This window comes from Lagenorhynchus albirostris, chromosome 18, assembly GCF_949774975.1.
Source record: "Lagenorhynchus albirostris chromosome 18, mLagAlb1.1, whole genome shotgun sequence".
Lineage (NCBI taxonomy): Eukaryota > Metazoa > Chordata > Mammalia > Artiodactyla > Delphinidae > Lagenorhynchus > Lagenorhynchus albirostris.
The window spans coordinates 68,473,207-68,501,190 of NC_083112.1; the positions used below are offsets into that span (position 1 = coordinate 68,473,207).

At 36.7% G+C, this 27,984-nt stretch overlaps 1 protein-coding gene across 1 annotated transcript in view; it reads left to right on the forward strand.

The window, feature by feature from the left end:
• PCCA (propionyl-CoA carboxylase subunit alpha) overlaps positions 1-27,984 on the forward strand; it is a 354,456-nt gene that overhangs the window by 51,490 nt on the left and 274,982 nt on the right. Inside the window, exons 5-6 of the mRNA XM_060128689.1 lie at positions 4,305-4,418; positions 6,294-6,347. Of these exons, the coding sequence (XP_059984672.1) occupies positions 4,305-4,418; positions 6,294-6,347 (168 nt within the window). The remainder of the gene's footprint in view (positions 1-4,304; positions 4,419-6,293; positions 6,348-27,984) is intronic.

Genomic DNA, 27,984 nt, shown 5'->3' on the forward strand with positions numbered 1-27,984 from the left:
TCCCTATTTTTCTCAGTTTCTATTTGTTTAGAAGGTATTTAAAAACTTTCCCTCTCAGATCTGGCCTAGTGTACTTTTTAACTAAGGTGCAACCTATTTGATAAGGTTAGGGACCAAGCAGAGTTATCTTTTTATCATATCTTAGGCATCTAATGGACTAATATGAAATTTTCCATTAACTCAAAAGTTTTAAAATTGAGGCACAATTTTTAACCTATTTATGTTTAAGCATTTAAATTCATTAAACAGAAAGTCAATAAGGAAGGTGATTTTTTTTCAGTCCTGTAAATTGAAAAGCACATCCTTTGTTCTGCTAGATCATTATTTGGAAAATAAAAGGCTGATACAAGTAATTTTCCTCTATTTAAAGAGTAAAAAATTTTCCAAATATAAAACTAAATGCTTGAGGAGGAAACTAATAATCTTTAAAACCCCTATTGGAAACTTTTCTATTGGAAAAGTTTGTGAAGACTAACTCCTTTACTTAGTATTGCTACTTAAAATCTTCTGTTTTTCTGTTTGAAACTTGTAGTCAGCAATACTGTGGTTAATTGATTAATTCAGGTTAAGCTTTCCATGATTGTTATATTTTCCTTTTACTATTGAAATATATAGAAAAGGAATCAATATTTTTCAAGATACTGAAATTTTTGAGACAGATACATCTAGTCAGCGTAGGTGAAGATAAGTCATTCTTGGGGCTTCCCTGGTGGCGCAGTGGTTGAGAATCTGCCTGCCAATGCAGGGGTTCGAGCCCTGGTCTGGGAAGATCCCACATGCCACGGAGCAACTAGCCCCGTGAGCCACAACTACTGAGCCTGCGCGTCTGGAGCTTGTGCTCCGCAACAAGAGAGGCCGCAACAGTGAGAGGCCCGCGCACCGTGATGAAGAGTGGTCCCCGCTTGCCGCAACTAGAGAAGGCCCTCGCACAGAAACGACGACTCAGCAGCCAAAAATAAATAAATATTTTAAAAAAGATAAGTCATTCTTCAGAAGAGCCTCTGCACTGCTTGAATGCAGTTTGTTTTGTATTATTAAAGAAATAATAATCACCTTAGTCATTTAGAACAACAATAACAACAAAATTGAAATTGAGTTTCAGAAGTTTTTTTAAACTATCCTTTCGTGGTTGACTCAGAAGTATCTCCTTGGGAACTAAGGCAGCAGAGGGTTCTAGTTTTTTTCTTTCAAATGGCTTTGCCAAGCATTTTTGCTGGTACTGACCCTGTCTTAGACTGTGGGCTTGAGATGTTAATATAGGCCTCTACCCTAAAGTAAGGTTTGTTTCTGAGAAATAGAAGAAAAGAAACCAACCAACCCCTTTAGAAACAGCATGTTTTGCCTTTCTTTGTAAAGTCCCTAAGCAGTTTTTTTTTTTTTTTTTTTTTTTTTGCGGTACGTGGGCCTCTCACTGCTGTGGCCTCTCCCGTTGTGGAGCACAGGCTCCGGACGCGCAGGCTCAGCGGCCATGGCTCACAGGCCTAGCCGCTCCGCGGCATATGGGATCTTCCCGGACCGGGGCACGAACCCGTGTCCCCTGCATCGGCAGGTGGACTCTCAACCACTGCGCCACCAGGGAAGCCCCCCTAAGCAGTTTTGACCTGCTTTTGATGTATTTATTTGAATGGTTATTCAAACAGTATTAATGATCTGCTAAAATGTTAGGCTCTGAGCTAGATTCTCAGTATGTTTACAAAGAGTTTGTGATAACATAGGAAAAATGCCTCTTATGATGATAGTTAAAAAACAAAAGGATGCAAAATTATATATGCAGTTTGGTTACAAAAGTATATTTAGAGAAAAGACTGGAAGTAAATAAGTCAAAATATTATTAGGATTCCCCTCCTTTTTAACTTTTTTTTTTTTTTTTTTGGTGGTACGCGGGCCTCTCACTGTTGTGGCCTCTCACTGTTGTGGCCTCTCCCGTTGCGGAGCACAGGCTCCAGATGCGCAGGCCCAGCGGCCATGGCTCACGGGCCCAGCCGCTCCGCGGCATGTGGGATCTTCCCGGACCGGGGCACGAACCCGTGTCCCCTGCATCGGCAGGCGGACTCTCAACCACTGCGCCACCAGGGAAGCCCCTTTTTTAACTTTTTGATGCCTATTTATTATAGAAAATTTGGAGACAGGGATGCATGTGTACATATTTTAATCCCCCTCCCCACCACGTACAACTCTCAGTTGCCATATGTATTGCTAAGATTGGAGATTTAATTTAGTGTAGCTTTTTACCTCAAAGACAGTGGCTTAACAATGAAAATTATTAAACTGTCATCCAAGTGTATCTATGAATTTAAAAGCTTGTAGCAATAAAACTGTGCTGGGAGAGATTTTTTACGAAAAGGAATTTAAGACACAACTTCTGCCTTGCAGGACCTTATGATCTGGAAAAGGAGAGTGTATAAATTGTAACAGACATAATCTGTAAAGGAGTCAAAATGACATTACTGGGCAGGATGCGATTAAATGCCAAAATTTGCACCTTGTACTACTGGAGTTCAGATTAAAGGAGATTCATCTGAAGACCCAGTGGTAGAAGTGGAACTTTAAATGCATCTTTAATAATAGGTAGTACCTGGCAGGAAATAAAATATACAGAGTAAGTGTAGATTTAACTTTAAATACTTTATCCCCACCTGACTAATGCACTTTTTTTTTTCTTTTTTTTTTTTTTTTGCGGTACGCGGGCCTCTCACTGTTGTGGCCTCTCCCGCTGCGGAGCACAGGCTCCGGACGCGCAGGCTTAGCGGCCATGGCTCACGGGCCCAGCCGCTCTGCGGCATGTGGGATCTTCCCGGACCGGGGCACGAAACCGTGTCCCCTGTGCCACCAGGGAAGCCCCTGACTAATGCATTTTTTTCAAAAGATTGTTCAGTATTCAATTTCTTTCTTAGAGAAAAAACCCACAACTACAATTACAAAAACAAAATTGCTGTTGTAAAAAATTGCTGAATTGGGCAGAGGGCAGTAGAAGAGGGGGCATTCTGGTCTGAGGGGAGAAGAGCAACTTGAAGTTGGGAATAAGCAAGATAGAAAGGAGAGCCTTGCTTTGAACATGGGAATATTTAGGATCCTTTTGCGAGCGTGGCTGCCTTTCCTTGGGTGTTATTAAAGAAATTAAACTGCATAGATTTGAGTCTTTTATATTAAGATATTGATCTATTAATCCCTTGGGTAGCAGGTATCTTTAACCTTTCAATACACAATATAATTTTTTACTTAGTTTGAAAATATTTATTGAATAGATAAAGAGAACTCTGAGCTTTCTAAAAGATGACTTGATTTTTTTTTTTTGATAGACCTCATTTAAAACAAAATGCTTCTTTAAAAACTACTTTACATCTGAAGAATATAACTTAGCGATACTCAAGAATATTTTCCACCTTAGACTTTTTGGAGGAGGGTCATACATGTCCAGGTATATGAATGTGTTCCAGTTTTTAATGTCTGCCTTGTAAAATAAATTTAAACGGAGTTTAAATTTATTTAAACTTACACTGGAAAACTTAGGAAAAGCCATTTCAAAAATACATGAATCCCTTTCATCATTTTAAAAGAATAGATTTATTTTAGAAGTAAGCAATTTATTTTGTATTGAATGCCTAGGCTTTCTTAAGCAAAAATAGATTTGAAACAGTGTGTAGTAAGTAGTCTTAAAAATGGAGCATATATTCCTGAATTTGGAGTAGGTTTAGAACTGAATGCACATACCATTTCTTTTATGAATAAAGGTTAAAATGGGTGAGGATCAAATGTGAGAGTATTTAAACGATTCTCAAGATTTTCTGGCTCATGTGTAGTGATACTGAACTCTTTAGTCCTGGGCTTTAATTTGTGCCTGGTGCTGACCTGATGCTGTGCAGGGACACTCACTGCATCCCTTCATTCAGTTTCTCTAATTATCCCCACTTCCTGGGGAGCTTGCTTAGAACTGGGCATGAATGCTTGTTATGAAAATATTGGGCTACCCTGGCTACATGTAACAGAGTAGTTTTTGATATAAGGTTTATGTATAGATGAACTGAATAGGAGGCTAAAGTTGTTTGCTGTGATTTTACTTAATCAAATTTGTATGAATATTATGGAAATTATCTGGTTAGTGGATTAGGCTTGTAATTAATGAAATCAAGGTTAATATAGCTCCTGAGCTTATTACATTGTAATTTCTTAGTGCATATTCAGAGAGAGATCTGACTACATAAATGATACGGGAAACACTCAGATTTGCAATTTGTGTATACTTGCAGATGAAGATCGTTCTTTTTGCTGGGAGGATCTGTTAATGCAGAGATTTGTCTCTTCAGGTTCACGTGAAAATGGCGGATGAGGCGGTCTGTGTTGGCCCAGCTCCCACCAGTAAAAGCTACCTCAACATGGATGCCATCATGGAAGCCATTAAGAAAACCGGGGCCCAAGCTGTGAGTCTGAATGAATCTGTCTACTGCAGCTGTTTCATATGTAGTGAGCAGAACACTAGAGTTTGTATTTAAAAAAAAAAATAAGAAAGAATGATTGAAAATGCTGTTGCAGTTCATGTCACATGAGTTAAATGTGGCCGAATTCGCTACTGGAAATCAGAGGCTTTGTAGCATCTGACAGTGTTGGTTACTGATCCTGCAGGTGGCTGCTGGATTCAGCTTTCACACCAGGGAGCAGTTTCAGTTCATTTCCAGATTTGCTAGGGGGAAAAAAAAAAAAAAAGAAATCCCAATTAATTTTGAGAATTAACCCTTTCAGTGTTATAAGAGTATTAAAAAATATGTATTACAAACAGGATCCAAAAGACCCTGTTTTAATCATTTAAAAATTATGTATGCCTTGTTATACTTCCAGAAATAAAAATGATGCAATTGGTAATTATTTTAGTTTGATAGTGTCAATGGAATATACATAATTTACATGGAGAAATCAGTAATTCTCCCCACCCCCAATTCTGTTTGGAGTAGAATCCAATGAAAAAACTGGGTTCTGACATCAGGAATAGTGTTTTGTTATAGTTGTTGTTGTTGTTATTGTTGTCGTTGTGTGTGTGTGTGTGTGTGTATGTGTATGTTTTTATCAGAGAACTAATTACATGTAATGTTAAAAAAAACTACGTAGAGTTATCTCTAAAATTGGATGGAAGCAGCCAACACCAGCAGTTAGCATGGAGTGCTTCAGTTAGTGTTCACATTTCTTTTGAAAGAAATGTTTTAGTAAGATGCATGTTTAAATAAAAAACTGAATTCATGAACGCATATTATAGATGTTACAGTTTACTAGCAGAGTTAATGAAGGTAAAACTCTTTTAACTATAGATTATCAGAATACAATCTTTAGTTGAATGTTTATATGAAATGAAACTGTTGGAGTGCAACTCTTTTCCTGTGATGTAGTAGTGTAAATTATTCTGTACCATGTTCATAAAGCTTAGTCTAGCATTTAAAAAAATCTTAAATGTGTAGATACTTCTAGATTAGATTATGATACTGACTCATTTAGAAATTTGACTTATAGCAGAATTATTTTCCTAGAAATATATTCAATACTGACTGATAATAGGGTGGCTAAATTTATGTTTGGTCAAAAGTTACTTGGTTAGAACAGGATGGTAGAATTTAAATTGTTGCAACGTGGCTTGTGAGAGAGGAGAGCGTGAAGTGGTTGTGACTGGCTGAGTGGGATGAGGAGGGAAAGAAGAGTAGATATTAGAAGAAAAATAAATTCAGAGAATGATGAAAAGGTAAAACCAAACTTCGATTTTAGTTAGGTTTGACAAAAACTGTTCATTGGGTAGTGGCTGAATATATTAATATTGTCAGGAATAAAATATGTTCATTGGCTTAGTAGCCAGGGTTTGGGAAAGTAGCAGTTCCTGGTTCTGTAAAGAAAGGGGAAATAAGAGTTTTTCATCCATCTTGTGAAAGGTTTCCTTTAACATAATTCTTTGACCCACTAGCTGTTAGAAAATTCTCCAGACTTGTGGCCAAAGTTAGTCTCAGAAAAAGTGGGGAGAGTTTGGGTTGGGTTGAATTGCATAGCCAAGTGCAGGTGGACAGGCAGGTGTGATGGGAGACGGCCCCGACTGTGGTTAAGACAGGTAGTGTGCTACAAGTGAGTATAAAGTAGGCGATTTCTTGGCGTTTGGGTCCGAACTCGGGAGAACTGAGTTAGAGCAGATCAGTATGTTAGAGTCAGTAACTTTACTCCAGGGCCCTTGAACAATAAACATGTTAATGCTCTTTCTGTTGTGCTTACTGTAAAGGTTTTGCAAATTGGTAAAACTGAAAGTGCTTTTTGTTTTCATTTCTAAGGTACATCCAGGTTATGGATTTCTTTCAGAAAATAAAGAATTTGCCAAATGTTTGGTAAGTTTGTAAGGAACAAGAAACTGTTAACTTATATTTCAGAAAGCAGCGTAACGGTGTTGCTTTTGTAAATATGGGTAGTGATGAGTTATAGACTTTTCATTGACCCAACGATTCTTTGAAAATAGTTTGGGGAAAGTGAAGACTTTTATTCTGTACCTAAGTCTTGATTTGAAGCGTGAAAATGGAAAAGTTGTAAAATCACCATTACACCTAATGAATGATACCTAGTTTATAACATGTGTGAACTTTGACTTTTAAAATTAAACATTTCAGACTTTTAGCTAAATACATCAGGGAGTCCAGTGATTCATTAATTATTTACCATGAGCATAGAATGTGAAGCCAGAAGTAAGATTCTGTTTTTTCCCTTTTATTGCATATTATGGCATTTAATATCAAATCTTACTACTGCCTCTATTTTGGGAAATTTTTTTCTTTTTTTTATGACAGGAGTATCCTCCTGATATCACCATCCTGACTAGGTGCATGACCCTATATTTGCTATTAAACTGATTTTCCAGGTGTATTTATAACTACGTTCAAGATGGTACTGAAACCTTAGTTTTCAGGTACTAAAATATGATATTGATAATGTTTTGAAAAGCTCATTAGATCAATTATCTCAGGTATTAAGTTAACTTAATATTTTAATATATTATACTTTGTTTCTGTGATATGCTTATATTTTGTTCTTCCATGTATTCAGAATTATTTATGAATGCAATTACCATTTTCAAGATGAAATTTTCACTTAAAATTCATAAATTTAATTTGGACAATTCTTAAGATCATAGAATTCTAGCCCAGAATGATCTGTTTTAACCAATTTACTTTATAGATTAAAAACTAAGGCCTGTAGATTAAACTGAGGCCTAAAGAAGTTGTGACGTAAAGTCACGCAGGTGGATAATAGTAACACATGTCTGGAGAGGTGTATTAGGTGTAAGTATCCAAAGGTCCAGGTTTACGAGGTTTTGTGCAGTATATCCACATTTTCCTGTTTATACCCCTTTTTATTATCTTCTAGTTTGAAATTTTGGCTGAGGTTCTGTCATTATGTAAGAAAATGATTTGAATATAATACATTTTAAATGTATTTGTACAATATAATATATTTAAGTTTGTATAGGTGAGGAGTCTCTAAACTGTGGTCCATGGGCCAAATGCAGCTGCTGCCTGTTTTTGTGAATTAAGTTTTATTGGCACACAGCCCTGCTTGTTCACTTACCTCTTGTCTGTGGCTGCTTTTGCTCTAGAACAGCAGAGTTGCGTAGCTATAGCAGAGACCGAGTGGCCTGTAAATAAATATTCACTGTATGGCCCTTTATAGAAAAAGTTTGCCGGCTCCTGGTATAGATGAATATCTGAGTCTGGGAGAAGTGAAATTATATGGCAAGTATATTTATTCATGCATTTATTCAGTCATTAAAAAGGGCTTATTTGATAGCTATGTTCAAGGCATTTGAGAAGGATATAAAAATGAATTGGATGTGCCGCCTGCTCATGAGGAGCTCACAGTCATGTTGTGGAAAATAAGTCAGCTACACAAATGACTTCAGGGAAAAAAATATTATGAAGAAGTTCAAGTTCTCTGTAAATGAAGATAAGATTGTGCCGTCAGGGGTTTCATGTTAGAGAAAAGGGTATAAAATGTATGACTACCTTCCTTTCTCATTTGCTTTTCTAATTTTATCTCCTCCATTTTCCTTTATCAATGTTATGCCTTAGGCAAACCAGACAGCATGCTATTCCCAAATGTGGCTGGTTCTCTCCTGTTCTGTCTTTTCCATCACTCTCCTCAGTGGTCACACCTGTCCCCTTGTCCCACATTTCTTACTACTGTCTATTCTTAAAAGCACAGTTCATGTTACCCCTACCAGGCTAGTTTTCCGTGTTCTTCTGGTGAGAAGTAATCTCTTTCCTCTGTCTTCTAGAGCATTAAAATTTTTTTTTCCTTATCTGGCATACCACCTTCCATATTATGTAAAAATTGTTTCTGTATTTTAATGTCCTCTTAAGGTAAGAGACTTGGTCTTCTCATTCTTTGTTTCCCTTTTGTTTTATATTCTAATGATTTCTACGTAGTGAGTTCAATGAATGTAATGGAAAGATTAAGTAAATATTATTAGATTAAGAATTATGGAACAATAACCTGCAAGAAAACTTTCCTCCTGTCACAGAAGGGACTGTTTTGTAACTAGAAAGCGGTATTGCCATGTGTTTTTATTCACCATGAAAATATGTAGCTGGTGATAACTAACCTCTCTTTTTGTGCATCATGGCAACATTCTTATTTGGGATATAATTTTCCTAGCTTAAAAACTTTTCCCATTGGAGTATGCCATTTAAAATGGACCTTTTGAAATATCTGGCTATAGCTGGTGAGTTCCATAAAAATAACAGTGAAATAAAATTGCATACAGATTTTGTTATGCATATCAACATTGTTTGTGTGGTTGGTGACGAACCATTGAAATTTGATAGTTATTGTCTCAAACTGGGAATATTCTTAGAATCTGATTTCTAAGATAGTGGTAATAGATTACTATGTTGGCAGCAACTTTTGGCAAGAAAGATGAGCAGAATATGGAAAAGAAATCTTTTTTAAAGTTTATTTTATTTTTGGCTGTCATTGGGTCTTCTTTGCTGTGCGAGGGCTTTCTCTAGTTGCGGTGAGCGGGGTCTACTCTTCCTTGCGGTGCATGGCCTCTAGGCGTGCGGGCTTCAGTAGTTGTGGCTCACGGGCTCTAGAGCACAGCCTCTGTAGTTGTGGCGCATGGGCTTAGTTACTCCGCGGCTTGTGGGATCTTCCCGGACCAGGGTTCCAACTCATGTTCCCTGCATTGGCAGGTGGGTTCTTAACCACTGTGCCACCAGGGAAGTCTGGAAAAGAAATTTTTAAACTTTAATACTGTGGAGTTCCTTTTACTATAACTTATGTATGCTGTAACTTATGTTTGAAATGTAATCAAATGTGGAGGTTCCCTGCCCCTCATTAATTTCTGGTTCTGTTTTTTGTTTCTTTTTCTTTAAATTGCTGTTCAAAGATCAGCATAATATTTACTTTGTTTATAGAAAAACTATTTGTGCCTTATCATCTGGTATATTGTTTTTAGTTAACAGCTTTGAATAAGATGATTTCTTGAATTTTTTTTCTGAGTTTATGCTATTTATTTGCTTTAGAAAGTACCATAAGCCAATTGTTAAAAGCATTCTAAACTTTGTATGTTTTCTTTACAAGACTAATTATTCTTTTTTTTTTGTGGTACACGGGCCTCTCCCGCTGTGGAGCACAGGCTCCGGACGCGCAGGCTCAGCGGCCATGGCCCACGGGCCCAGCCACTCCACGGCATGTGGGATCTTCCCCGACCAGGGCACGAACCCACGTTCCCTGAATCGGCAGGCGGACTCTCAACCACTGCACCACCAGGGAAGCCCAAGACGAATTATTCTTTATGCTTAATTTACACGAAATGGGATCAGATTATATAGAATCCCTACTGTACATGATTTAAACAAAATCATGTCTTTGCTTAAACAATTAATGGAAAATTCAAAGCTACAAATAATCCTTATAAAGAATAGTAATTTTCAGTAGTTTTAATATGCTGAGCACACATTTTATTTCCAAAATGTTTTTTATTCTGTATTTCCCCTCTGGGCTCCTTGTATTCTGAGCAGTAAAGGAACAGTAGTGGAAGGCTGTGAGGACTGTTAGAGTTAAGAAAAGAAATTCTTTTGGAGTTTACGAAAGGGGGTTGAAAAGTTAAACTATCTGCCCCTGGAAAAAGTGGTTTAAAGATTAAATGAGATTTAAAGAGATTTCATAGTGTTTTTATTTATCTTTCTGGTTTTTATGTGTATGTTTTTTCATGTTATCATATCATATTTTAATGCAGCACAGCATTATAAGTTACAGTAGTTATCTTTATGAGAAATTTATGTTAGATTCAATAATTTGTGTTTCATGTATGGGTCTTATCCATGTATTTAGAAGATATGTGTATATATGCATACAGATAGTGTGTTCTATCCAGAATGCTCAGCATTGAGGGTGGAGAAGGGAACTGTGGGAAGCAGTTGAGGTTTGATGATTGTATTTTTTTATCACCTTTTGTTGGAGACTTTTTAGCAAGGTAAGGAATGTAACTACTTCAAAAACAATAATGAGATTTTTTTTATCCATTGGATTAACCATACTTTTAAAAAATAGCTGTAACATCCAGGGTAGACAAGTGTACAGGAAGTGTCTTGTTCTTGGGAGTATAAATTATTTCAGCCCCCTTTTATCTTTTTTTTTTTGTTCCAGAAATTTGCTGGTATTACCAAAATTTAAAACGTATATATTCTTTGACTCAACATTTCCACTCTTAAGAATTTCACCTACAAAGATGTACTTTAAACATGTTCATTGTAAGGTTCATAATAGCGAAATTGGGAAATAGCTCAAGTTTTTTCATCTTTAAAATGAAGAGAATGACACCTACCCTGTAGGGTTGTTGTGAAAGTTAGAAACAACATGTATAAAGAACTTAGCACAGAATCTGGCATTGATAAGATAAGGCAAATCACCTTATCATTACAGGTGTTAGTTAATAATTATTACTTCAGTAGATGGGGAGAGCTACTGAAGAGTTGTTTTTTTTTATTCTTTTTTTGAGAATGAGATAGTTAAAATTAGCATTTTGGGGAAATTAATCTGATAGTTTTAATGTGTATTTTGTGCGTGTAGATTTTTTTTCTTGTTGAGATTAATAATCTGATATATTATTCCTATACACACACGCATGATAATGTAGTTTAAAAATACTTTGACATATATGATTTCATTTAATTCATGCAACCATTTAACAAAAAGAAAACTGAGACTCAGGTGCAGTGACTTGCCAACAGTCACACTATATTGGTAAGTAATAGAATCAGGACTTGACCTAGGTTGGCTGACCATAAGTACAGAGCACTTAAAAAAAAAAACTGTACCCTGGTTTGCTTAGTTGGAAAGAGTGAGAAACCAAACAGTGAAAACCAGATAACTGTAGGGAACTTAGCCAAAGCCCATAGAAATCTGTTCCCGCACTTTATAATAACAGAGGCAGCACATGATCAGGTTGTGTAGATAGAAATTTGAAGAAAGCCTTTTGCTAGGTCATCGGTCTTCTGTCGTGAGGTTGTAATCCATGGTGTGTTAGAGTTGTGAAATGTGCTTTAAGTACTTGGCAACTGATACTAAAATTATGAAGTTATCAAGTTTTCTAATGATGTTATTTAACAATATTTTTGTTCTTAAAATAGCTTAGAGTGAATTTAAAACGATCAATATGATACCCTATTCACTCATATTTGAAAAAAACTTTTTCTTGAGTAGGAAAAAAAAGAGAGCCGTAGACCTTGCAAGCCCAAATTTGTTTATAACTCCTATTTTATCTATATAGGTTGTGATCTGGGTAGCTCCTGGAAGTATGTTTTGTGTGTGACATACGTCGTGGCTTAAGAAAGGTTAATACTACACTGTATTTTTTAGACATCTAGTTTTAACTACATAGATATTCTTACCATTAACATTATTGGAATTTCCATTTGGACACAGGTCTTTGATTTTATTATGTTAAAGTGAAAAAAATTTGAGAATGTAAAATCTTCAGAAACTTAAGTCACATGTATACATTGAAAAATAAGGTTTCTTCCATCTGTGAACCTCTGACCCCAGCCCCCAGTTTAAATTCCTAGAGACTGCCACTGCTACCAAATTTGTATTCTTCTGGAGCGCACGCATGCGTGTGTGTTTGCCTGCTAGAATTTGCTGTAGATTTGTTATACAGGGTACTCTTATTTGCTGAAGTAGGATTTTGTTTGTTCATAAGAAAAGAAGTGGCACAGAACTTTTCTTCCCTTCTCCAGGCTCTTAAAAATAGATGTGGAACACCTACCTGCAGATATACTTGCAACATTCTTATTTAATCTTTATGACAATCTGTGGTGTATTATGATTTATAGAAGAGAGAACAATCTCAGAATGAATGACTTGCCCAATGTCACATAGCTAGAAAGTGAGAGTATAGTTTCTTACAAAAGTCTTTGACTGTAAATCCCATGCTCAGTAAATGTTCCAAACTACTTCTAAGATGAATTGGAACTAGACTGGATTGTTAGTGTTTTGTTTTTAATTGATAGCTTTGGCTGGCACCTTTTTTTTTTTTTTTAAACTATTGGTGGAAGTTGTTCTCTTTCTGCTCCCTTTTTCCCCCTCATTGGTGTACCATTGTTAAGGTCTAAAAACAGAGTATTTCTTTTGTTTTTTTTGGTCTTGGGATCTTGGATGCCGGTGAAAGTAACTGTCTTCACTTGGTTTTGCTGACTTTATAGGTAAAGTATAATACTTGAGTGAGCTGGTAGAGCTACAGAAGAGTCACTGATGCCTTTTTCCTCTCTGGGATACTTAGGTTGAATTAATAATGTCTCCCTGAATTTAGAGGAGAGATTTGGTGACTCTTATCCTTTTGACAGCAATTTTGTAATATGTTTTAAATTGTGACTTTAAATATGTCATGTTCAAAAGGCTTAATGAATACCTATGAAACAAGCTTCATAAAACCCTTATCATAACAGAATGTCCTTTGAGATGTTTGAGAACATGTTGGATTAGAGTTCGGCTTCTAGACTGTTTGTTGAAGAATTTGAAGATGATGCTGAGTAGAAATGCTCTAAAGTGGATACCTGAAAAAGAAAAATCTTCTATTTTTAGGGAGTCTTTAAGGATGTAGATAAGGCAAATACATTTAGAGTTGTGGGGTTTGGCGGGTGATTTCAATAGGAAGGTTAAGAATCTGGGATTTGATGAGGCTGGGATTTTCTGCCCTTTGCTTGAGGTTAAAATAGTTTGAAATTTATACTCGAGCTTTCCTTCTCCCTCTCCTTTCCCTCCCCTGCAGTATTAGCACAGTCTGGAGTCAGAGTTAAAATTCTTGCTCCGCCACTTCATATCCCTGTGATCTTGGACAAGTTGCTTAATGTTTGACTCTGAAGACTCTCAAGTGTCTTATGCTTACTGTTGGCAGGATTTGTTTTTCTCCATCTGACTCTTATATTGAAAACATGTCTCCTGTAGCCCTCATGTAGTTGGGTCATGCTTTTTTTTTTTTAATATATCTTGGATTATAATTGCTCTACAGTGGTGTGTTAGTTTCTGCTTTATATCAAAGTGAATCAGCTATACATATACATATATCCCCATATCTCCTCCCTCTTGCGTCTCCCTCCCACCCTCCCTATCCTACCCCTCTAGGTGGCATAAAGCACCGAGCTGATCTCCCTGTGCTATGCCACTGCTTCCCACTAGCTACCGATTTTACATTTGGTAGTGTATATGTGTCCATGCCACTCACTTCGTCCCAGCTTACCCTTCCCCCTCCCCGTTGTCCTCAAGTCCGTTCTCTATGTCTGTGTCTTTATTCCTGTCCTGCTCCTGTGTTCTTCAGAACCTTTTTTTTGTTTTTCTAGATTCCATACATATGTGTTAGCATATGGTACTTGTTTTTCTTTTTCTGACTTCACTCTGTATGACAGACTCTAGGTCCATCCACCTCACTGCAGATAACTCAATTTTGTTTCTTTTTATGGCTGAGTAATATTCCATTGTGTATATGTGCCACATCTTCTTTATCCATTCATCTGTTGATGGACACTTAGGTTGCTTCCATGTCCTGGTTATTGTAAATAGAGCTGCAGTGAACATTGTGGTACATGACTCTTTTTGAATTATGGTTTACTCAGGGTATATGCCCAGTAGTGAGATTGCTGGGTCATATAGTAGTTCTATTTGTAGTTTTTTAAGGAACCTCCATACTGTTCTCCATAGTGGCTGTATGAATTTACATTCCCACCAACAGTGCAAGAGGGTTCCCTTTTCTCCACACCCTCTCCAGCATTTACTGTTAGTAGATTTTTTGATGATGGCCATTCTGACTGGTGTGAGGTGATACCTCATTGTAGTTTTGATTTGCATTTCTCTAATGGTTAGTGATGTTGAGCATTCTTTCATGGGTTTGTTGGCAATCTGTATATCTTCTTTGGAGAAATGTCTATTTAGGTCTTCTGCCCATTTTTGGAGGGCCATGCTTTTCTAATCATTCTGATAATCTGTATTGTTTAATTGTGGTGTTTGGTCTTTTAAGCTTTTGGGTTGCCTTAATTTATTTTCTTTAATAACAGCTTTTTCTGAGATACAATTTACATCATAACACTCACCCTTTTATAATGTAAAAGTCTGATTTTTTTGTTTATTCACCAAGTTATGTAACTATCACCACTGTGCAATTTCAGTAGAATCTATTACCATTTAATAAATTACTGATGTGGGCTTCCCTGGTGGCGCATTGGTTGAGAGTCCACCTGCCGATGCAGGGGACACAGGTTCGTGCCCCGGTCTGGAAGATCCTACATGCCATGGAGTGGCTGGGCCTGTGAGCCGTGGCCGCTGAGCCTGTGCGTCCGGAGCCTGTGCTCCGCAATGGGAGAGGCCACACAGTGAGAGGCCTGCGTACCGCAAAAAAAAAAAAAATAATAAATTACTGACGTGACTGGACTTATGTCTACCCTTTTTTTATTTGTTTTCAGGTTGTCTCCTCTTTTTTTCCTTCTGCTTTCCTTTCCTATCTTCTTTGGATTATTTTAATTGTTGGAATTCCATTTAAATTTATCTACTGGATCTATCTTTTACATTTTTTAGTGGTTTTCCTAAGGGTTACAATATACATCCTTAACTTTGTATGGTCTACTTGAACTTAGTATTTTACCATTTTATGTGCAATGTAGAAATTTTGCAGTCATGTAGCCCACTTTCCCTCTCTCTCCATCTCCATCCTCTATGTTGCGTTGTCATATGTATTTCATCTGCGTATATTATAAATTCCATGGAAAAAGTCATAAATTTTCCTTTAAACATGTTTGAAATGAGTTAGGATATTTCCTTCATTAATGACCCAAATATCATTCAGTTGAAATTAATATTGATTTTTATTTTGGTCCATTTTTAGGTTATGTAGAAGAATTTTTTTTAAAGTTTATTTTTATGTTTAAATGTGGTAAATCATACATAACATAAAATTTACCCTTTTATCCATTTTCAAGTGTACAGTTTAGTGGCATTAAGTACATTTATTGATACATTGTATAACTGTCACTAGTATTCATCTCCAGAATTCTTTCATCATCCAGAACTGAAACTCTGTGCTCATTAAATAGTAACATTATGTTTCCCCTGGTAATGTCTGTTATACTTTGTCTCTGAATTTAACTACTCTGGGTAACTCATAAGTGGAATCATACAATATTTGTCCTTTTGTGACTGGCTTATTTCACTTAGCACAATGTCCTCAAACTCCATCCATGTTGTAGCATATGTCAGAATTTCCTTCCTTTTTAAGGCTGAATAATAGTCTGCTGTATGGATATACCACATCTTGTTTATCTGTTGATTGTCACCCAATTTGTACACGAGTAGAAGGTGGAAATTATACTTTGAAATTCTTCTGTATCACTCAGCAGCCTTTCAGTACGTGCTAGTTAACTCTTCATTAGATGAGAGAAGTTGCTTAATTAAAATTTGGAATTCTGGAAATAAATGTAGGAGGGGCATTTTGAGTAGCCTCTCTGTTTTAATGTTGTAATGCTATTTTTAACTTATAGTAACTTTGTAATCTCTTAAAATTTATTTTTACCCATTTATTTTTATCCATTTATGCTTCGAATTTAGTAGGAAAGATTTTTGTTGTTATTTTAATAAAGGTAATAGATTGAGGATTTTGTTGGATTAAATGAAGTGATATTAATTATCACGGTTACATATATTTAATGATTCCTACTGCCCCAGATACATTCTAAAATTATGCTTTTAAATGCACGCTATCTAAAATGGGCAAAGAGGCAGAAATAATGAGATCATTTCTGGGGCTTTGTTTTTGGACTGGACCTTATTTAAAGATATTGTTACAAAGATTCTGAGGTACCATATTGAATACAACGTGTGATATACTAATTTGCATTAGCAGCGAGTATTCCTTTCTTGTGTATGTGTGTACTTCCCACGTACTTAGGGCGTATTTGCTGATGTGTGCATTTTCTTAGCTTTTTATTCAGTCTTTCACATGGTAGTTTGTTGTGGAATACAGTTGTTGAGAGAAATAACATATCATTAGATAGAAATTATGGTACATTTCTTAACCGTTATACTTTATTTGTAAGGAAATGTTTTGATGATAAATGATAGATGCTGCTGTTGATTAGAACGCCACAATTTATATAAAATATATTGAGTGTATAGACAGAATGAGTTATATATTTATATGTTATATATAAAATGTCAGTATATTTCACTAGGGTATCACGTATTAGCTCAGTGTTTGATATTAATTGTACAATGGCATGATATTTAGAAGGCTAACTTGGTTACAATATTGCTGAAATACAAATTTAATATCAGTTTTACAATAATTGAATCTGAGTGATGAATAACTGGGAATTTATTATACCATCTGTCTACTTTTGCTTATGTTTGAAGCTTTTCATGAAAAGAAATCCATGAAAGGAAATACATTAAGCTCAGAAGAAATAGTTTTTTTTTTTTTTTAATCTTATATTGTTCCGAGAGGCTGGAATATCATACAGTATATAATGGGTTCAGTGTTAACTTGAGTGTCTTGGAGAACATATTAAACACGGGAGACATTAAATCTCTTCTTCACATCCATCCAGTATGAGGGGATTTCAGCCTTTGTCTTTGGAATGTTCCTTTGTTACCAAAATGTCTGCTTTTAGTCTTCTTCATTAATTATACTTGATATTTTCATGAGCAGAAGAAATAGAACAATGTTTTGTCTTTATCTTTTAAGATTAATAGAGTAGACACCAAATTAAAGTCAAAGTATGGTATCTAAAAACATTAAGTTTTTCCAGCTCGTTTTGGTTTATCTCATGTTGGCGTAAGCATAGCCATCACAAAGAGTCATGAGAAGAATCCTTCTCATGTGTATAAACTGGTTATTAGGCTAGAGGGTAGATACATAAGAAACTCCCTCCTGTGTAATACTGGATACAAAAAAGAAAAATCCACTTGTTAAAAGGGCTTAATGTAGAGCAATAAAAAGTAACTTTTAGGGGCTTCCCTGGTGGCGCAGTGGTTGAGAGTCTGCCTGACGATGCAGGGGACGCGGGTTTGTGCCCCGGTCCGGGAAGATCCCACATGCCGCGGAGCGGCTGGGCCTGTGAGCCATGGCTGCTGAACCTGCACGTCCGGAGCCTGTGCTCTGCAACGGGAGAGGCCACAACAGTGAGAGGCTCGTGTACTGCAAAAAAAAAAAAAACACCACATAACTTTTATTATTCTAGGTATCACATTAAAGTATTTATGCTTTATGTCTTACGATGATAGGCTACTTCTGCGAAGACTATTACATAGAACTGCATTTTTCAAAGAGCTCTTACCATGCTCTATTCTTATGATGTGTGTTTGGATTAAAGTAGACAAAGAAAATTATCTCCAAGACAGATTAACTGCCCAAAGAAATAATCACATTTTGATTCATTGCATTTTGTTTACAATAGAAGAAAAATTTGAGAAGTCCTTACTTTGTCATGTTACTTCATTAGACCGTTAATTCCCTGCCCTCACGGAATATCCGTTAACACTTGGCACAGTTTGGAAAAAGGATGTAGTACGGTAGGATGAGCCACTTCAACTGATGGCATATATGATTTCTAATTGCAAGGAACCAAACAGGTGAACTCAAGTGAGTTTACCTAGCAAGGTTAAGAATCTATGTGGATTATTTTTGGATGGATTACAAAAATAGAAGAGAGACCGTTTCATTTACATAGGAGGTTTACCTCATACTTTCTGGCATGAGTGCCAAGGTACTGATCACTGTTCTAGATACTACATATATTCAGGGTGAACACGACAAAAATCTGAGTTTTTTTTTTTTTTTTAAATCTGAGTTTTCATGGGGTTATTTTCTAGTACAGGGAGGCATATAATAAATGAATCAGACTCAGATCATGATGAGTGCTATAAAGAAAACACAAGTGGATGATGCAATAGAGTATTGGCATGTGGGGATCCCTGAGACTCTTTCACAGACTCTGCCAAGTGAAAACTGTTTTCAAAATAGTTTCCCCCTCATTCTCTCACGATTGTGCAGTAGAGTTTTTCAGCGGCTACATGATGTATGTTATCACAACAGATTGAATGCAGAACCAGATAGGAGAATCCAGCTGTGTTCTATTAAGCCGGATGGTAGAGATTTGCAAAAAATAGAAAACATTTCCACTCTTACTCATTTATTTGTTAATTCTAATTGTTAAATTTAAATGGGTTTATTCTTTTAAAAATAATAAATATTTAAACATTTTCTTCATTTTAATATGGTAAATATTGATAGATATAACACACATAAGCAAAAGCTTTCTGAGATCATCAGTTTTTTTAAAACTGTAAAGAGATTCTGGTCCCAAAAAGTTTGAGAAACACTGTGCCAGAAGGTGAACAGGTGGCCTCTTTGGATAAAGTGGTGCCAAAAAAACCTCTCTGAGAAGGTGACCTGTAAACTGGGACTTCATGGGAGAAGAGCATTCTAGGAAGAAAGAGCAAGACTTGTCTGGCTGCCCTTCCCAACCCACTACCACATCCTTTTCTGGCTTTATAATTAGTTAGATGTCAGTCAAGGACCTTTACTTAACTCATTTCTGAATTCCTGTTATTTACCATTTTACCAATCGTTAATAATTCTTCAGTTTTTGTTGTTTTGTTTTTTCAATTAACCACTTTATTTTATTTTTGGCTGCATTGGGTCTTCATTGCTGCATGCAGGCTTTCTCTAGTTGCGGTGAACGGGGGCTACTCTTTGTTGCGGTGCACGGTCTTCTCATTGTGGTGGCTTCTCTTGTTGCGGAGCATGGGCTCTAGGCACACGGGCTTCAATAGTTGCAGCACATGGGCCCTAGAGCACGCGGGCTTCAGTAGTTGCGGTGCATGGGCGCAGTAGTTGTGGCACATGGGCTGTAGAGTACGCAGTCTTCAGTAGTTGTGTGTGCGGGCTCAGTTGTTGCGGCTCATGGGCTCTAGAGCACAGGCTCAGTAGTTGTGGCGCATGGGCTTAGTTGCTGTGCGGTATGTGGCATCTTCCCGGACCAGGGATCGAACCCATGTCCCCTGAATGGGCAGGCGGATTCTTAACCACTGTGCCACCAGGGAAGTCCCAGTTCTTCAGTTTTAATGGAATCGCTTACATACATTTCCAAACAAATGAGACAGACTTTTAGAAATAGGTTTAACCTCTTTGCTGTTCACACCAAGCTAATTTGAAATATATTTTTATTGCTTAAAAAAATTAACAAGTATTTGTTAGGATCTGTTATTTCCTGTTAATTCCTTTTGCATGAAAGAAAATCATGTATTGGATTTCTGTATATGACTTTTAGTATAATGTGGCTGTGTCCTGATTGATTGATTGTGCTGTGTGGCATGCGAGATCTTGGTTCCCCAACCAGGGATCAAACCCACATCTCCTGCAGTGGAGGCGTGGAGTTTTAACCACTGGATCGCCAGGGAAGTCTGATGTCTTCCTTATATATATAATGGTAAATTTGTTTTGCCGTCTTTATGCTTTGGAGTTTTAATTTGTGCCTGTACTTATTAGTATAGTGTATAAAGACTCTCTGTGATTTTTATCATAATTCCTGCTGTTATTATTCTTTATCACACCATTTAAAAGCAAAAGGAATTTTAAAAGTGAATAGTAGAGAAAGACAAACAGGAAATGTGAGTTTAGATAAGAGTACAAGCAGCAAGGTTGATTGTGACCATGATATAAATTGATGAGATTTCTACCTTCAGCGAATTAACTTTTTTGAGTATTTACTGTGTGCCAGGCACTGTTCCAAGCACTGTACATGTACTAACTCATTTGCTTTTCATAATAGCCCTACAAGTGGATAGTACTGTCTTTATAGGTAAAAGAAGCAAAAGGAAGTTGGGTTTAAGCAAGTTGCTCACACAGCTCTTAGTGCCTGGGCAAGGATTTGAACCCAAGCATCGGCTGTACTCCTATTTTCTGGGCTGTACTACCTCTGAAGAAGAGATTGTACAACTCGTTATAGAGCAAAACAAAATAAAACCTTAAGAAGTTTTCACCTTTTTGTTTTTTTTCTCACCCATCATTATTTTTTCCCGGCAGACTATAACTATATAATTTTATAATTATAATTTGTTAGACCTCTTGATACAGGGACTGTATAAAGAGTTGTCTGCAAAAGTTAAGCTTTTCCCCTTAAAAGCTGGAAGTGAGGAAAAGAAGCAGTTGAAATAAGAAGAAAAGCACACACAAAAAAAAAAGAGAACAGTGGAAAGCAGCGGTGGTAGTTTGCAGTGGAGTCTGAGGTGTGGCTGTCCTGGGTGAGTCAGCATGTGGCAGCTGCTTCAGCCACCGGGGACACGTGTTGGAGGCCTCCCTTTTCTGAGGCCTTGACCAGTACAGTTCTAGTGAGTGGCGTGTATGGGCCTTAGTAGCAATAACAGAAGTTGGTAGAGGTTAAAAACAGCAGTGGGGATGAGGAACTACAGATACTAAAAGATATCAAATAAGGAATAAGAAGAGATAGAAGATAAAATAATCCTTCTGAGGTGTCAAAAAGTAACCAGTAATGCCGAAGTATATCTCCTGTAGAAGGTAGACACATACTTATATCCTCTGAGGGAATCACCTGGACAAGTGTACCTTTTCTTCAAGGAGAAAGAAAGTCAAAGCTCCTGGATTCCTGATGGATAGGCAAGTATACTTCTGAATAAGAGAGAAGACTTCGTTAAATGGGTTTCTGATAGGAGAGGAATGAGGTCTTGGGTTCCTAGTGAACTAATGACTCTCTTGTTTAGGGGATTGTCAAATAGTATAAAAAGTGGTTTCACATGTGCTCCCCCCACCTGTGTATATTCTGCAGTATCATTATCTCTAAATTTTAGATGAAGAAACTGAATCAGAAATAAAATGATTTTCCTAATCACATACTAATAGGTTATCAGTTCTTTTGAGTAAAGCCTGTTGTGTTTTCAAGCCCTGAGGGTTCTAAAAAGCTGGAGTTTAACTGCACAGCATTATATAGAAAACTTAAATTTAGCCAGAAACCACAAAGAGAAAAAGAATCAGATTTTTAACATTGTTGTACAGTATTTGTTGTTATTAATTTTTTAGGGCATTTAAGAATCGGCTATGCTTTTTAGGTCATCAAAGAAAGATTAAATTATATTCAAACATGTTAATACTACGAGTGCTGACTTGTATTATAGTATTCTTTGGAAAAATATTTGTCACACAATAACTTAATAGTAAATTAACTAATGATACCTTTATTCATTCATTCTTTTGCCACATTTACTTTGAAATTTTGATTAAAAATTTATTTTAACTGTGAAAATTATATTTTAAAAATTAATAATAGCTACTAGATGTCTGTTCACATTTTATTTCAGAATTTTCCATTTTAAATTGCAGATTAGATTATGATAAATAATAGTCTTTGCCTCTCTGTATATGAGCCCCTGCTCATATAAACCAAGTATTTTGCTTATTTTGAGATCTAAATCATTAGTTTATGGTTTATAAATTTTTTCTTGACAAGCTTTATGTAATTTTAGTCTTGCCAAGTCTCTGGTGAGTTTTAGATCACTAAGTCTAGAATTTGTTGACTGCATTAATGAATAAAGCAATAGATTAATACCTTGTTGATTTTCTTTTAAACCACCAGATATCTTATTTTCTTCACTCTTAAGAAACTGTTTGAAATAGTGATTCACAAATCTTAACCGCAGTGGACCACATTTACGATAATGTTTTGCACAACATTTTTAGTCGATGAAGTGTAAAAATTTCATGTTTGTCTTAGCTTTTTGGTCTCTGAGGTATTAAAAATGGTGACAGGGCTGCTCTGTTACTGTTTTGCAGCTAGCTCTTTTAATTGATGTTGAATTGTGGCTTTCCATGCACACTGGGTTCAGTAAAAAGGTTGCAGTCATCTAGTGAGCATTTTTCCTTTAATGTGCTCATTAGTGGTGGCAAGTCCAGGTTTCAGCACATGTCAGTAATTTACATTTCATTGCTGAGTGGCTGCCCTTGTTCAAGAGTTGTTTCTAAGCCTGATGAATATATATTGGGAATAAACAGAGTAGAAGAATGGAAAGCCAAATACCCTGCCAGGCCTTTCAGTTGGTTCTGAAGCTTCCAGTGGATCTCTGATTAGCAATGCATGAAGCAGGATGGAAATGCAAAGATTAGGTCTACAAAAGTTGTCACAGGTAGGCCACTCCCTTAAATCCCCTTTTTGTGACCACCTTTCCATTTCATCTTCCTCAAATTCTTCTTTCATGACAGACTTTCTGTTAAAGTGCAAATACTCCGTTAGACCTAGGAAGTGAACAATAGAGGATCAACCTGGTTCCTTTACCCCTTCTGACTGCTAAGCCAAGTCTGATTGTTATGTAAAGAGTAGACGCAAGCAAAGCCTTGCTAGGCCTTTACAGCTCCTAGGGACCCTGTTATTATGACTGGGATCTCTGTGGTGATTCCTTCTGGGATTCATTTTCCCTCTTTGCCTGATTGGTAGCAGCTTGTTCTGGCTTTTGAAAGCTCGCTTAGATCATTCAGGGGTAATCTGTGGAGGCTGTGGTCAGTGTTGCTGGACATTGGGCCGGGACTCTATTTATTATAGTGTCTTTGAAATCGGGATGTTTGGGAAAATCCAGAAGTTTTCTTCTTGTAGAAAAACCTATTGTATTATAATGAAGCATTTATAGATCTCAGGATTTTATTCTAAGTTACTTTATGCATAGAAACAGTAGCATTAGGAAACACTAGCCTAGCTATCTTTAGAAGGTTAATAATGTTGTAATTGTTTATACATTTTAAGTTTATTTACATATATATGGAAATTTGGGTTTATTGCAGGAAAGTAGATATTAATGTTGTCAGTTGGGTGTTAGTATGGTCATCAGTCTGTCTACTTATTTATTTTTGTGGTGTTTTTCAAAACATTGAATTTAAGAAGTTTTGTTCAGAACTCAGTAGAAGCAAAATTGAGTGAACTTATGACTAACAATACAGTATTGAAAGACATTGAAAAATATCAGTACTCAAATCAGATTGTTATTATGTTATGGTAAGTTCAGTTGGATATGATTTATCCCTTGGATCTTTTTTTTTTTTTTTTTTTTTTTTTTGCAGTACGCAGGCCTCTCACTGTTGTGGCCTCTCCCTTTGCGGAGCACAGACTCCGGACGCACAGGCTCAGTGGCCATGGCTCACGGGCCCAGCCGCTCCGTGGCATGTGGGATCTTCCCGGACCGGGGCACGAACCCGTGTCCCCTGCATCGGCAGGCGTACTCTCAACCACTGTGCCACCAGGGAAGCCCAGCCCTTGGATCGTTTAAACATGAATGTATGTTAAGCACAGTTTATTAAATCTTTATACTAGTTTTTTGTGTTTTTTTTTTTTTTGTGTGTGTGTGTGTGTGTTTTTTTTAAGCTAGATTTTAATAGAGGAGCAACATGGAGCAATGTGGTTTTTGGAAAATTTTTTATGTTTATGAAGATAAAGCTGGGAATCTTGAGGATATTAGCTTAGTAATGTTCTGATCAGTATTTGTAGCCTTTGCAAAAATGTAACAATAAATTTACCTTCTAGATGTCTACTTGAAACTATTCCTTTTGGATGTTTGCCAGATAAAAAAGCCCCATGGGATTAAGTTCTGGAAAATCACTTGCAAATTTGTGGGGGGATATCAGTGACTTTAAATATTTAACTGTCCAAACTGTCATCTACAGGCGTTCTGTCTCTGCACTGGGTAAAAAAATTAGAACTTTGTCAGCCAGTTAGAATTAAAGGTGACATCTGCTTTTAATTGGTGTTTTATTTTCTTCCAAGTCAGTAAAAATTCAGTAAGACATGAATTATCAAATTTTGCAATGCTAAGCAACTTGTCAAGTGACAGTAAGCACTACCTTGAGCTTACAGATGGGAAGTGTTAAAATGTTGATTAATCGTCTTGAGTTCTGATTCTGGTTTTAGAAGGCAAAAGCCTCTATAACCATTGCCAGCTTTCTTGTGTCAGATAGTATTCACTTGTTAATTTCGTAGGCGTTTTTCAATTACTGGCAAATTGCCTCTTGTATAATTAGCATTTAACTAGTTTTAGTGATGCTTGGGCTAGTAGACTTGGGGTCGGATAAGGCATTATAGAATTCTTCTGTTTCTCAAGTCTGTTATTTATTTAGTAAACTTCTTTGTTAAATTCTTTGTAGTAAAACAATTGAAAAAAATCTAAAAATGAGCTTTAAGATGGTATTCTCTTATATACTCTTGACAAAGGTAGCCTTGCATGGACCCTCCTGTTGAAAAAGAAAATTGATTATTTCTGTTTTTACCATTTCTCAAACATTTTAAGATACAAAACTTAAGGGTAGAGAAATCAGTTCCTTCAAGAAGAGCATGTAAAAATAACTCAAGACTTAAAATATTCTCAGACCTGAAAGAGACCAAAGAAAATATTCCCATCATACTGACTACATTTAAATTTTCTAGTTACTGAAAATTTCAGCATGGTACTAAGTAGTCTCTTTATAGAAAGCGTCTTTAAAAATTCAACTACGAAGACAATTTTTTTTTTTTTTTGCCTAATAGTTAATATGAAAGTGGATTTTTTCCTTTTCCTATTTGAATAGATCTGTATATTGGAGGTAGAATTCTGTTTTGAAAGTGGTTAGGACTTGTAGCAACATTTCTTAGATTAGTTCCTTAATATTACTAGACTTCAGTTTAATTCAGGTTTCTTTTTTATTGTCCACTTAAGAATACCTGATAAATGTTTTATGTAGTAATGTATTTTTGCTACCAGAAAATCATTGCATTGTTTAATTTGATTCAGAAAAATCTGTCCTGTTCAGTTACTTGGATGTCATATAGATTTTATTTCAACTTAAAAACTAGAAAAGATGCTTGGGTAAATTAACAGTTGATAAGTAGTGTTTTAAGCCCAAGGGCCAAGTTTAACAGTTCTTATACATTTTTAGAAAATAGATGAAAAATAGAAAATTTGGATCTTCTTGGTAAACTATACAAAACACTTTTATAGTTATTTCGATGCCTGATAACTTCAGGGTTCATTGCCCCTGTACATTTTTCAAATTATTTGCTTCTCAGTACATAAGGCTTTAATTTACCTCCTACCGACAAACCCCAAATGGGTTTTTTAAGAATTTTGAAAGTGGATTGCTATAGTTGGGTTACAGCACTGGCTTTGATTGCTGACACAGGATTTCTTAAGACTCCCCAAATTTAGAAGGATGGATGGGAGGTTCAGGCAGTGTCTTCTGGGCAAATGCTAAGGTGTTTTTCTTTTCAGATACAGAATTACTGTTTTCTATGATATCTTTCTTTCTTTGAAACCTGTTTTAATGCCTGTTTCTTTTTAAAAAATAATTTAGACACAACGTTTAACCATATTTTTTTCACTGTTAAATTTTGGTTTGTATGATCTTTTTTATCTTGAATTTTAATAATTTAATAATTTTAATAGTAAAGATAAATATTTGTACCTTGAAGTATCCTAAAGCAATTATTGCTTCTGTAAATAACTGATATTATTAGTAAATGTGATTTATATACTGATGAATAATATTACCTCAGGTGTGCATTCTCTAGAGGTGCTCAAAGTGACTTCTGTGTCATCCTTTCGTGCTTGTGCTCTCGTTAAGGAATGAGGGAAATAGTTGATACGTGTATTTTATTGGAAAGAAGACTAAAGCCTATGGCTAGTATTTGAATTGGGGTAATAATTTACTTTTTTGCCCCTAAATACTCTCACGATCTTTTAGGAAACTGAGATCATAGTAGGCCTGACTTGTTAATCATTTCTGTGTTTTCAGCTCAGTTTGGTCACTAATACTTGACTTGTTCCTTACATTCTTGCTTCTCTTCGCCTCATTGCTTGTAGTTGCTGTTTAAATTACCAAGCTTTCTTTATCACGTGAGCCTGTCACTCTGTTGACAACTGATTGGATTGGGGATTAGTGTCTGACCCAGAGGCGGTCATCTGTAGAAGGGCCATGGCCCAGGATGTGCGGGTGCGGATGGGGTTGTGTGTGGCGGGGTTGTGGGTGGTGCTCAGGTGCGGGGAGGGTGTGACATTTGCACTGAAGTAACTGAAGGATGAGAAGGAGCAGCGGCCAGCACGTGAGGATCTGAGATAAACCCTCCCCAGGCCGAGGGAATGAGCAGGTGTAAATGTTCTGAGGCAGGAGGATTAGCTTGTTGATAGAGAGAAGGAAGCTGGCGTGGCAGGAGAATGATGAATGAGGAGGTGTGTGGTACAGGATGTGGTTGGAAAGATAGGCTCAGGGCACATCAGCAAGGGCCATTGTAAGAATCTGGGATTTTAATTTCAGCAGCCTTGGGGAACCACTGGGGGGAATTTTAAGCATGTAGTGACGTAATGTGATGTATTTCTATATTAACTATAACAAGAATGCACATCAGACTGAAGAATTATGTAATTAAAAGCTGTTATGATAACAGGAGTAGAAAAATGCAAGCTACATGTAATAAGAAACAATGCCTTAGAAGAAGTTAAAAGTCTCATGCTGGCCTTCCTATAGAAGTCTTCACCCCTTAGTTTTGTCCTGCGGTTGTTAGGACACAAAGCTATCTTCTGATTTGTACTTTGCAAATCATCTGCTTTTCAGTAAACCCTGCCCTTACTTAGAGATTAATCTGATACCAAGAATCATTCCTCTTCTCACAGTGGTTTATTTCCCTAAGTCTCGATTATTCAGTCTTGAAAAACACTCTAGTAAGACTGTACATGGTAATATTTCACCCTTCAAGTCTTGAGAACAGTTAGGGGAAAGGTGTGGATACAAAGGGAACAATATATGGTATCACAGTTTAAGGTGGCCACTCGAAATTCTGTCTCCTTTGATATCTTTCTGCCAAGTGTTAATTACTGGTAAGCTTCTTTATCTTTTTGTCTGGCTAGCAGGTGATGGTTATACCAAGCAAATAGGCTTCAGTGAATGCTTGTATCTGGTAGGCATGCACGTGTGCACACGTATACTCACGTTCCAGTGGACAGTTTGCCTCTCTAACATTCTTTCCACCACTGGTGATTTGTTTAAGCCAGTTATAATCATGTTATCTCTTCTGACAATTATTATTAAAGGATGACTCAGTGAAGGCTTAAGCCAGTTTGGACCGCTGAAACAGAATGTGAGGCTTTTCTTGGGATTCCTGGGAGAGAAACTTTCTCATTCATTAGAGAGACTTTGGTGCTCAAGCTCCACATCGGCCCCCCACGCCCACCCTTTTGTGAGTGAGAGGGGTTGGTGCTGCTGGCAGCCATTTTGTGACTGTGAGGACAGCTAGCCAAGGGCAGAGCTGACTTGCAGAGTGGGACAGGTCTGAGAGAATGGCAGAGAAACCCAAAACTGGGAGATGTATCAGTGCTTTCAGAAGAATTTCTGTGGGTGTTGGAGGAAGTGTGTGCTGGGGGCGGGGAGAGTTGGGATGTTTAGTGGGTTGACAGTCTTTTGTTCTTTAT